Source organism: Lissotriton vulgaris, unplaced genomic scaffold (genome assembly GCF_964263255.1).
Source record: "Lissotriton vulgaris unplaced genomic scaffold, aLisVul1.2 SCAFFOLD_3927, whole genome shotgun sequence".
In the NCBI taxonomy this organism is placed as follows: Eukaryota; Metazoa; Chordata; class Amphibia; order Caudata; family Salamandridae; genus Lissotriton; species Lissotriton vulgaris.
Window position 1 is genome coordinate 183,951 of NW_028246271.1, and position 13,050 is coordinate 197,000.

Here is a 13,050-nt window from a genome sequence, read left to right on the forward strand (position 1 = left end):
AATTGCTGGTGCTACATGTGCGCCAGCACTATTGGTCTTACACAAGCGGTCACTGCGGCCGCACATGCATCTGCAGCCCTTTCTGTAATACCAAAGTGCCCTGAAGGCGTACATGCCTATTGCACCCCCGTGGCACTTTCTGTAAAATTGCGCCAGGTCTCTCCGACTGTTTTAGGTAGTTTTCGATATTGTAAAAGCTGCCCTGAGTTCTTGCCTCTCTGCACAGGAGATAGACTCATCTCCCAGGAGTACGTATCTCGAAGTGCAACACCCACCCACACCCTCACCAGACTACAGTCATTTCTTTACTTATATTTTTGACTGGATATGGAGAAAGGGGGCGCCCCAAGACTCTGAACTGTAGATTCCTATGCAGAGGCTGTCTGATGTATAGTGTAGTGGAAGTGTATGGGCACTTTTCTGTCTCTTATCTAGCCTCCAAGCCCAGAGTCAAGCTGAGAAATATTTTTTTCTCAAGTATGTGTCCTAATACCAATTTCCTGCCTGCTGTCATTTTGAAGCAAAATGATATAATTCAGGGACAGGAAGAGCAGAGCATCCACTCTCTGTCCATTTTAGGTTGTCGGGCCGGGCCACGCTCCTCCTTCCAGCCCATGCTCAGATCAGTATACCATCTAGTTCCTTAAAAATTGGTGGTGGGGTGCCACCCTGTGCGGACGGGGAAGCTTGACGGTGCCACTACACCCCCATGGGAAGGTTCCCTATGCCACATTGTGTTTTTTTGAGTTGTAATCATTGGTAGGGGGTATTCTACAACCTGATTGGGAGTTGGGGTGGGAGGTGGGTGAGGGGTGGGTAATGTTTTTGTGTTAATTGACAGTATGTTTGCATTCTATTGGTCAGAATACATAGTGTGCGATTGGGTGACTACATGTCTCGGGTGCTCACACCCTGCCAGTTGAGTTACTGTTCACGTCACCACGCTGCATCGCTAAATTTACTCATGTGGAATGTAAGAGGACTTAACGATAGCAGGAAATCTAGGCTTGTGCATGCTTATTTATCCAGACATAATATTGATGTGTGTTTATTGCAGGAGATGCGCTTGAATGTCACACGTCACAGAAATTGAGGTATAATAGGTGGGGAAATGTATATTTGTCTATCTACTCTAACTATGCCAGTGGAGTGGCTGTGCTGGTCAGAAACGGGGTGGACTGGCGGGCAGGGGAGGTACATAAAGATCCGGATGGGAGGTTTATCATTATACATGGAGTGTTGAGTGGGGTGTTCTTGGTCGTTGTTGCAGTCTATAGCACAAATGTGGACTCTCCTAGCTTCTTTCAGGATCTGTGGACCAAAGTCAGAGCGACTGGTTGTAGTACAAAATTGTGGGGGGGGGATTTTAATGCCATCTTGGATGATGACATGGACAGGAAAGGTGCGGCTCGCCCCCTGCACCCTGCTGCTAGCACCGGTTTAAAAGCTATCATTTCAGATGGGGATTTATTCGACATATGTCTAAGTAGACACCCTCTAGTAAAGGAAAGCACATGTATTTCTGACCATCACAGCGCTTGGTCCCGCCTGGACTTCTGGTTGGTCTCCCGTGATATTGCTAAATGGACCACTGACGTTTTGCAGTTGCTGCGCTCCTTGTCGGACCATGCCCCGTGCTTACTGAAGCTGTCACTTCCAGGTTCGCTTCCTGGCACTTTCACATGGCGTCTCCAGCCGCACGCTCTATTAGATGAAGCCTTTAAGGAGGAAATACGGAAGGATATTACAGATTATTTCGCCCTCAACACGGGTTCAGTGGCCACAGAAGCTTCACTCTGGGAGGCGTTCAAGGTAGTAGTTAGGGGCCAGTGTATTACCAGACAGGCGGGAGTATTGAAGGCCATACATGGCACACTCTCATCCCTGAGACCCAGATTAAAGAGTTTGAGCAGCAATTTTATTCCACAAATAAACCCCGCTACATGACACTCCTAAAATTTCAACTATTAGACTTTGCGGAGGAGGCACAATGCGAAGTAAAGTCTTTGGATAAATATGCTGAGGCGCGAAGGTATGGGGAGGGTGACAGACCAGGCTGCACATTAGCTAGCATAATTAGACCCTCTCGATCAACTGCATTCATTCACGAACTACGGTCCCCACAGGGAGTCACAGTTAGGGGTCAGATGGGAATACTAGACCAGTTCTCTGCATTTTATTCTCACTTATACACTTCTACTCTGACCACATGCCCGAAGGGCTTCAAAGCTTCCTTGATTCCGTAGCATTAGTCTGGTTCAACAACGATCACAGGGAATATATGGATCTCCCATTAACAGTGGAGGATATGGCCCAGGTTATCAAACGTTTACCACTGGACAAGGCCCCCCGGGCCTGACGGCCTGACTAAGTCATTTTATAAAACTTACATAGAGGAACATGCGCCTAGGCTATTGGCAATATATGAGAACGCACACAACAGCAAAGAGCTCTTCAGCATCGTGAAGGAACTCTCCATTGCGCTCCCCGACCAGTCGGGGTTTATTCCCGGGAGGTCGACCTCTCATAATTTGGGGACTATATTCTCAGTGCTGCATTATCTACACCCGAACGTGAGCGCCGCGGTGGTGTTTTTAGACGTCACTAATGCGTTTGATACGCTCGAATGGCCGTAACCTTTTTACAATTCTAGGTCGCATGGGGTTTAGCCCGCTCTTCCTTAATCAAATTTGGCTGCTGTACACATTCCCTCACGCTCGGATTTGGGTGAATGGTTTACTCTCCGACTCCTTTCTAATCTCGCAGAGTACCAGGCAGGGGTGCCCCTTATTACCTTTGCTCTTCGCAATTGCAATGGAGCCCTTGGCTGCCCGAATCTGACAGCACCACTCAGCGTGAGGGATAGGGTTTGGCTCTCAGAGCGTACTTATTTCCCTATACGCAGACGATGTGACTCTACGTTCTTACCCCGGAAGAGAACTTGGATCCAGTCTTGAGGGAGTTTATTCGTTTTGGTGGGCTCAATGGCATCCTCAGCTACTGGGCCAAGTCAGTGATGTTCCCGCTCAATGATGGTACCCCCCGATGTTGTCGGAGTTTACCCTGCAGTGGGAGGCTGAGGCAGTTAAATATTTGGGGGTTTGGGTCAGCCACGATACACAGGAAGTGTGGAGGCTAAATTACGGCCGGGCTGTCACATGGTTGGAGGTGAAGGTATTTGTTAACATACCGATCCCTCTTACAAGGCACTTTTTTAAACCCTGAAGTCGCAGCTGGTCTCATGGGCGTGGGCGGGTGGACAGGCCAGAACCTCATGGGACTTGCTGACCCTCCTGCTGAAACACGGTGGCTTGGGGGCCCCCGACATGCATCTCTATTCATTATGTGCCCAAGCACAAGTCTAGCATTATTGGGCCCATCCGACACCCTTCCAGCCTCATGTGGCAGTTGAAACTGATGCGATAGCACCTACCCTGATTTAAGTGGCATTCTACCAAAAACCACAATGCCCACACAGCGATGTAGACTCCGCTGGTACCCTATGCTGGGCATGGGACGAGTTACGTAAAAGGGCAGGTGTTCCATTGTTATACGCCCCTTCTATGCCTCTGGTGCAGAATCCAATGCTGCCTTGCATTCAGGACGACGTCAGCAAGACACTTGCAGAAAAAATAAAACTACAACTTTTGCCGACCTATATCCCGGAGACAAATTTAGGCCCCCCCCCCCAGGCGAAGGATGGACGGCCGGTGCCGTTAGCTGAATTCTTTCTTTACCATAAGTTGCATGCGGCGTGCCGTGCTCTCTGGAAGGGATTCAAGCAGGCCCCTCCACCTCTGTCTGCACTGGAGTACTTGTTGAAATCCCCATCTCCTCGTAAACTTATTACTAGGTTATACATGCACATGCAAAAAACTGCCCCACAGGTGACACCTAAATCCTTGCAACACTGGAATGACGAACTCCCAACTCCATTGACTGAAGCTCAGTGGGACTTCTGCTGTGGGCAGCTTACGGAACTCTCCCATATCTATAAGCGGAGACTGATCCACTTTAAATATTTTAACAGATTCTATAGGATACCCTTGGGTCTCCATCGTATGGGCCTTAGAGAAGATGATGGCTGCTGGCGCTGCGGTTATGCCCCTGCCACGTTTCTGCACGTGGCATGGGATTGCCCCAAGATTGCTGAATTCTGATCTCTAATTTTTGACTCAGTGAATCGCATCCTTAGTGTGTCAATTGCCCCATCTCCCACTCTTTGCCTATTGGGCTATGTAAAAGATACACCGCCCAAGCTGCGTAAGTTACATGCACTCTTTTTGTTGTTCGCTAAGCGGCAAGTTGCAAAACACTGGGGCAGGAGACAGGTGCCCTCCGTTAGGGGGTGGATCACAGATGTCACATACGGCCACACACAGCTAAGCACATTTTGGGAGCTCAAGCCACCCACCTCCTCTCCTTGTGACGTCTGGGAACTATTCCTGGTCTGGGCTCAGCGTCAGCAGGACTCTATCATCGCGACACCTGCGAGTGACCCTCAAACTGGAACATCGATCTAATGGGGTATTATCCTCCGCCTGTTTTTGGGGTCCAGACCCCAGTTTCCCTTTCTGGCACATGTGGGTTTAATGGTGCAAGATGGTTACAACACCAGTCCTCTGTATGGTAATACAACATGTACTGTTATCTTATTGTTGCTCTTTGCTGACCCGTACGTTTATTTGGAATATGATGCATATGCATTTCTGTACGGGTGGAGGGCTAACGGAGCATGTATTATCACGAAGGTATTGTGTACTGTATCGACTATGCCTATTTTATCTCCTGTACGGATTTGATCCATTTCTGACCTGCAGTATTGTAACGCAAGTTGTTTGTTTGAAAATGTCAATAAATAAAACAAAAAATATATATATAATTGGTGGTGGGGTGGCACATAACATACTTTGCAAATTATACAAATGAAGGGTGAGAAACCATCCCAGCCACTGCATGCCCACATTATGAACAGGAGAAATGTGCAACAAAACCTTATGGAAGACCTAAAGTTACCTTCCCATGTTATAATCAGACTGTTTTGTAGCTTTGTGTGGCATCTGACTGCCAAAGTATTGAAATGTTATCTTTTTCCACTACAAAGCTACATCTAGGATTTCCCAAGTAGCCTATTTTTTTCCATATCGATTTGTAGCCCGGAGGTGTTGCTGAACAGTTTTACCTGATGCATTAACATAGGTATGGGTGTGTATGGGTGTGAGGGGGGCCGAGTTATAACAAGGTGTCAACAGCATATATCCCCACCGTGAGTGTCATATAACCTAGCCGAATTTCCCAGTCCTGTAACGCTGCTCTCACTTTAATTCCATGGGGCTTGATCTACAGGGTAAATAACAATGGGGACAGGGGGCATCCATGTGTAGTTCCCCCAATTTTTGATCCACTTGCCACATATATAATGCCACCAGACTTTACTGCAGCTATGAGGATTGTATGTATAGGTTTGAGCCCTATAGCGCTATCTTCATTTTTATCCATAGTCTCCTGTCGCTGGTTAAAAACTCAATGGCACTCTTCTTCCCTAAGCTACACTAAAGTGATGACAACGCTGATGTGTCAAGCCTCTTGTTTTCTACCTTCCGATTATTACCTTCTCTTTTCATGTTCAACTCTTTTCATTACCAGCTTTTCTCAGTGTCCAATAACCCTTGCTTACACTACAGCACAGCTTGCTTAGAGCTACCTTTCTCAACTTTAACTCAAATTTGCACTTAATACAAGTGGAGGGACTGGGCAATTAAGTTAACTGCTTGTTCTTCCTACATAAAGTATCTCAGTCTACAAGTATCCTCTCTCCCTCTATGCATTATTCCCAATACCGCTCCAATATTGTTCTTGACGCCTGTCCTTCAAATGAATAGGTCTACAACAAGCATTGATGGCTTCACTGCTACTGATCTGCAAGACAGGAAGCCTCATTCATTGATCTAAAATTTCTATGGTCTGCTTTCTCCCCTCAACATCACTTTTAGTTACGCCTGGTCTACTGCAACAGTCTGCAAAGGTAGGAACTCTTCCTGCCTTCAAAAAGTCTCGCCATCTTCAAGTGAAGAAAGCGTAACTTCTAGGGTTTCCACGAACAACAAAGCTTGGCAGGGTGCACAACCCTAGGTCAACTCGTTTTTAGGTCTCGCCTGAGCCAGCGCATGCGCTGCTTGGCGAGACATTTAGTAGGGACTTTAAAAAGTGCTACCACAAGCTGCTTTGGCTGGCCTAGCGCTTGTGTACGCGCTCAACCAGCTTTTAGCGCCCGATGCACCATCTGGAGCGTGATTATTTTCACTTCTGCTGCGCGCGCACCACTCACATGTTGTTGTTTTTTTACTTGTGGTGTGCGCGCGATCTTTTTTCCACTCTTGACTCCCTTCCTTTCCCTCTCCTCCCCAGACCGGGTCGCACCAATGCCGCACGTTTCTCCTGGACAGCCATCGCAAAGTGTTATCAATGCGGCGCAGCTTTTTATGTTTCATTGGGATATAAAAGAATTTCAATAGATAACATCTTTCGGCGAGCGAGAGAGGAAAGCTTTACTGTTCTGCAGGAAAAAAGTAGGTACCTTCCCTGTTCCATTTCATGAGCTTATCCTTCAGCTGAAAGTAAAATGTCCGCGTCCTTATACACTGTCACTTTCTTTCTCCCTTCCTTCACACACGAAAGGCTATTTTCATTCGGTAACTTTCTGACGTCCGTGGAGAGCCCGCCAGGCAATACGCACTCGCCACATTTCTTGGGGATACGAGTCCACTCTTGGTTGTGTAGCATTAGCATCGCTCAGTACTTGCTGCACTACCCCGCCCCCCCTCATTCGAGCCTACTCTTTGTCCGCCCACGCTCCCAGCAACCCGCCATACTGCCCCACCCTGCAGGAGGAGGATGGGGGAGCCTGTGTGGAGCAGACTGTAGAGGTGAGTTGCCTTGCTTAATCCTTTCGGTTTAAAGATATGCACTTTCTCATAGGATTATAGAAGAGTCCTGGCCCCTATCAATATGGCTCTTGGGTCATTCATCTCACCAGCAGACATGACCTGAATTTTTCCCTAAACAACCATCATGTGCAGCAAGTCTCTCCTAGTTAATGTACTATCCTCACTCCCCCCTCACCCATTGCTAGCCCCGTAGTGCTGCCTGCTTTGCCCCTCTGACCGTGTTGCAGTCGCTCGCTTGGCAGTTTGCAGTACATCCACCTTGGTATTAGAGATTTACACCCTTACTCTGGTGTTTGCCACTCCTCCCTTGGTACAGAGGTTCTGCTGCCCCTGGTGGTGCTCATGCACACGTGGTATAAACTACGTGATACCCCTATGTGCTGCAGCCAAACCTCACCCTTTATATACTCTTGAGTACTGCAGCTTAGCCAACTTGATGCACCTACTGTGCACTACACTAGTAGTGTGCGGAGACAATTTATTATCGTGCTGGCATGATTATTGCTTGGTTGCGCCTTGGGTTCCTTGTAACCTCACTTTACAGTTCTCTGCACTTCATCTGGCATTGGTACCACGTAGATCAGTAACCTCACAATCCTTCTGTCTTCGGGGTGAGGACAGCATCCACAGAAGCAGGCAAGAAAGCATTTTCCTTATTCATTTGTCCGAAACCATAATCATTTGCCAGTTATTTTAAGTAAAGGCGCAGCAACACCATGCAAATAAACAGTGTCTTTGTAAGTAAGGTAAAATGGGGAACAATTGTGAAAAACACTAATCTGTAAACAGAAGGAAAAACCAAATGCAAAAATTTCAGTGCTTAAATTGTGCCGGTCTTTGCTGATGCGAGACACCAACATTTAGTTTCACTTGACAGTTCTCCTATTTAAATACACATATAAAACATAATTCTGGCGCGTCCAAGCCATTCACACTGCTTTGTGTAGCTTTGAATGGTTTAAACTGTCTAAATGTGGTGTTCAGTAGGAAGTGATTATACTGGCATTTGGCAGTGATCGTAGTTCCAATAACTAGTGTAAGCTGCAGTGACCTCCTGAGCAATACATTAGGCGATTGCACTGGTTTATTTGTATATGAAGCACTGGGCCAATCGCTGTCAGGGCTTGGTGAAAATATATTGTGGATGTATTGAAGAGACCGAAAGCACACCCAGTCGACAGAACCTCTGTGACATGGGTACAACAGCTTGAGGACAGAAAGCGACCACCTGCTGCGGTCCCTGCAGACCCACACAACAAGCCTCAGCTTTGTACCAGCGCTCAGCAAACATGAGGCAGAAGAATTTTAAAATTCCATTACGTTGTTCCTTCACATTAAAGAATATAAGGTTTTTGGGTGTGATCAACCTTAACCCCATTGCTGCTGCCGTCGGCCGCTGAACGTTCGGAGCACTTCCTGGCTGGGCCTGCGAACGTTCAACGGCTGACGCAGCCCCGCCCACCCATTAGAAGGCCCGCACTGCGCCAAAATAACGGCCACAGTTAAGGCGTTTAAAGAAGCTTGACCAACTACTAGAAAGGCAAAAGTTTGATCTCTGGGGCCATAGTAATTCAATTTTGCCCTGCTGCAAAAACAGGATAAGTCATTGGTAAGATTTTGATCCTTTTGGAGAAAATTTACATCATACCATTTTTGCTGTTTACATATTTATAAGTTTAAGCAATGTACATTCTCCACGTTTGAAATGCAAAACTTTGGCTTATGAAGCGATTTTTTTTTTAATTATATAAAAAGAAAACATACAAAATAAGTTAGCTCTATGTTTTAAAGTTATTTATGGCATAGGATTTCACAATTGAAATACTGATGTATTGAAATACTGGATGTAATAACAATATAGTAGCTCTTCACCATATACACCCTATACAGTATTACATTTCCACAGGTTGTTGCTTTAGCTGAATAATGGTGTTTTGCACAGGGTTATTAAAGCCAAAATCTGGGTACCCCTTTTGCCTCCAAATAGTGTTAGTTGTACAATAACTCTGGACCGTTCCTATTGCAGCAGGACCAAGTCTTATTTGCATATAGCGGGGTCTAATTTGATGTGTCATGGTGTGCCACAAACTGTGTATTGGGATGTAGCTCTAGTAAATTGCTAGTGGCTGAGATTGATTCACGCACTCAATGCGTAACTTTTTTGAAGTTTATCGTGTGATGCCCTTAGTGTGTGTTTCATTTGTTCTGAATTACGTCCATCATCTGTTCTTTTTGCATCTGTCCCTCTAAATGGGAAGGGGATGCCCAGGTGTGAGTCCCATGCCAAATCTTGTGCCGAAACCCTTACTGAACTGTTGACATGTAGGAGACTGTAATGATTGCCTTTATTTCCTAAATGATTTCCAGTGTAATAAAGGTTCTGTGTAGATGAACCCTCTTCATGTGTTCACATGCTTTCCTCACCTTATCTCCAAGCGCATGTCTTGTGCCCAAATGGCCTCTGCTTTATCGCTAGCAAAATGAACAAGCATTGGCATAGCCAATAGGTCTCGCCTTTGGGACCTTATAAGTGTTTAGCCATGCAACAGTTGATGTTGTTGCACCAAGGATATTGTGCTGCATAACTAAATACTTATAAGGTCCCAAAAGGGAGACCTATTGGCGATGCCAATGCTTGTTATCTATAGCTATGGCTCTCTATTAGCACATGCTGGCTGCAGCACAGATTCCACAACTCCCTCCCCCGGCCTCAGTATCAGTCAGGTCGCAATTTTAAATCGCTGAAAACTTCGAGTGTGTCTATCGTTTGTTCATCTCTCGCTCTTTGGGAATGATCCACACTATAACACTGGAAAACAAGCATTTGCAATGCAATAGGTCTCGCATTAGGAAAGTTTGATCTATTGGTATTGTAAATGACACATTTTGTATTTATGTGTTGATTTTGAAAATAGCTAAATTAATAGCTTTGTCATTTACATTTCCAATAGTTTTAACTTTCACAAATGTGACACCTATAGCATTTGTAATGCAATATGTGTTGTATTTACGTGACTTAGATGTATTGATATTACAAATAACAATGGCTTTTAATGTTTTAAATAATTAATACTTAAATAAAAGTTATTGTAGTTTATAATGGCAATAGCTTAAACTTTTGTAAATAACTTTTGTGAAGATTATGTTTAGTGTATTTTATTGTGACGAAAATCCAAGAACAGAAGTGAAATATTAACATCTTTTTGTGACATTTGTAATAACGCTTGAAACGGGGGGCGGAGCTAGCCGGCGTCAATGGCGGACGCGTAAGTGCGAAGCTCCGAGCCAGCGCCACCATCTATCCGGCATTTATCCTCTTCTAGCGGTGCCTCACACGCGAAACCAGCGGACGTCGTCCCCGCGGATACTAGCGGACCTCCGGCTGCAATTCTGGCCGAAATCGGGCTAGGGAAACCCTACTTTGCCCGACTGCCCTGCTGACGCCGGACCAGGCCCGAATCCCCGGCCTTTCCTGCTCGGCGAGGCCGAGCGACGTCACCCGACGTGCGGCGGCGGCGAGTGGCCGGCTGGGCGTCTGAAAACACCTGACGGCGGCTGGCCTCCGGACTGCCTCGCGCTGAGGAACTGCGCACCGGAGGTGCTGGCACACACTTGGGAGCCGGCGGGAGCAGCGGTGGAGACGCCGGTGAGACTGCGGAGCCGGTTGCAGCCCACGTGGTGATCGCGGGGCGCCCTGGAGGTAGGCTCGGCCCGGGCCCCAAATATCGGCATTCGGCCACACAGATAGGGTGAACTGGGCACTGGTCGGGGCGCTAGCAGACTCCTGCGGGCATAGCTCCCCTCCTACGAGAGCGGACTCCCCTTACCGCCCTGGGACATATAGTGGACACTGGAGGCCATCAGGCCCTGGCAAGCTGCACTCCAGACACAGCCCGCCTAATTACTCCACGGACGCCACTCCCTGCCACAGCGGACCCCCCCGACGGAGAGAGCCGCTCACCCCTCGAACTTTCACCATGGTCAAGGGGGACCGGACCCAAACGAAGCTGGCGTTCGAGCAGCGACGGCAGAAGGAACCGGAAAGACCGGCTGCCCAATCTCCGAATCCGGCTAGCGATCAGAGCCCCTCACTATGTGCTGAGATAAAGGAGATGCTCAACACTATGGAGAAGGGGCTGCAGGAAGGTATGTCAGCCATTGGAAGTAAGATTGACGCACTGGCCTACCGGATGGACCGGATGACAGAAAGAGTGGACAAGCACGCGGAGAGGCTGGACATGGCAGAACGCAGACTCACCGAGGCGGAGGAGGCCCAAACCGAGTGGGATTCGGATCGTAAGCAATTTGGTAGGTTGCTTCAGATCATCCAGGAGAAGTCGGAGGACTTAGAGGCGCGTTCCCGGCGCTCCAACATCCGCGTCACAGGCGTGGCCGAATCGACCCAAACGGGCAAAATGGAGTTGTTCATTGAAAAACTTTTGAAGACAATGCTAGGGGACGACACCTTCTCGCCCATGTTTATAGTGGAACGCGCCCACCGCACCCTCGGCCCGAGGCCTCCCCCGGGCGCCAGCCCTAGGCCGATAATAGCGAAATTATTAAATTACAGGGACAGAGATGCTGCCCTCAGAGCAGCCCGGGAAAAGGGCAAGCTACAGTATGAGGGAATGGACATATCGCTATACCCAGACTTCACCTCAAAGGTCCAGGAAGAACGGAGGAGATTTGTTCCGTACAAACAGCAACTTAGAGAACTGGGCCTGGACTACGCTATGTTATACCCAGCGAGACTACGCATCAACAGGCAGGGACACTCGCACTTCTTCACGGATCCTAAAGAACTGCAGAAATCCTTGAAGGTCTGGATAAAGGAGGCCCGGGGGAGTCCGAACCCACACACGGCGGACCGGACCTGCACTGGGGACCTCGAGGAACAAGACTGAGTTACAGAGGGCGGTGAGCAGAGCAACCCGTATATCTAAGCGCCTTAGTGCCCCTACGTCCCCTCGCTGAACTAATGGGAGATGGCTGCCCGGAGCGCACGGCCACAGGCCCTGGACTGCTTCACGCTGAACTGTGGGTGAGATTTGTGTGTTATGTACTGGGGCCGCCGGGGTGCTGCATTTGTGCTACTGAAACTGCCCTTGGCGCGATTTGACTCCCGAAAGCGGAATACTGCAATGTGCTGAAGATTCTGGGCGTGGGGGGGTGAGGGGGACGGGATTGCCAACACGTTCTTGAACTATGGAGTAGTGTGGACACTGCTAGACCTGGTTACCGCGGCGCTGGCAAAGGGGCAAGCTGAAGGACACTGTTTGATAGTCCCGGTGGGGAAGAGGACGACAAAAAGACTACACAGGCTACCTCTGCCCCAGCGCGTACTGCGGTTACGGCTCGGATTGAGCCGAAATGGGGAATTGTTGCTTGAGTAGGGATGTGGGGGGGGGGAGGGACACGGGAATTTCGGTCACATCAGGTTGGGGGTTGAGTGACTGTGGGAGGCGGGGGGCTGCGAGAGTTGGGGGATTCTTTCACGCCAGGTTAGGGTTGGCGGACTGTGGTTGGGGGGGGAATTGGGGCCTGTGGGTTCAGAACTGTTTGGGGAGGGGGTCCGAACTGTGCTTTGAACTGTTGTGCTTCTTGGAGGGCGTAGGTGAATGCTATAGACGGAGGGGCGCGGTGAATGGCTGGGCCTTGATACCACTTTGCTTCTTTAGGGACTATGGCTGATGCACCACATGCCGACCTGCTGAGTGACTCGGAGACCCTCAAGGCTGTTACGTGGAACGTTAGGGGGTTAAATGATTACCGAAAACTGCGCAAGGTGCTCCAGTACTTACTCAGACACCACATAGATCTGGCGCTGCTGCAGGAAACACACTTGCCCGACACCAGCAAGATGCTCACGCACAGGGGGATTCAGGGAAACGCCACTTACGCGGGCTTCACCACACATGCACGGGGAGTCCTTACATGGGTAAACCCGAAATCCAAGTTGTCGCTCACACTGCTGAAAGCTGACCCGGAGGGTAGATTTGTTTTGAGCAGGTGCGTAGGCAAGGGCCACGACATACTAGTCATGAACATCTATGGGCCAAACTACGATTCCCCTGACTTCTTTGCGGCAGTGGCGAGCCACTGC

The 13,050-nt window shown here is 48.5% G+C and overlaps 1 protein-coding gene across 1 annotated transcript in view; it reads right to left on the reverse strand.

Annotated features, from left to right (window-relative positions):
- The window catches only part of AMDHD2 (amidohydrolase domain containing 2), a 111,903-nt gene extending 100,977 nt beyond the window's left edge, over positions 1–10,926 (reverse strand). Inside the window, exons 1-2 of the mRNA XM_086949326.1 lie at positions 10,909–10,926; positions 1,597–1,718 (exon numbers count right to left, since the gene is read on the reverse strand). Coding sequence (XP_086805452.1) covers positions 1,597–1,718; positions 10,909–10,926 — 140 coding nt within the window. The remainder of the gene's footprint in view (positions 1–1,596; positions 1,719–10,908) is intronic.
- Between the last annotated feature and the right edge of the window lie 2,124 nt (positions 10,927–13,050).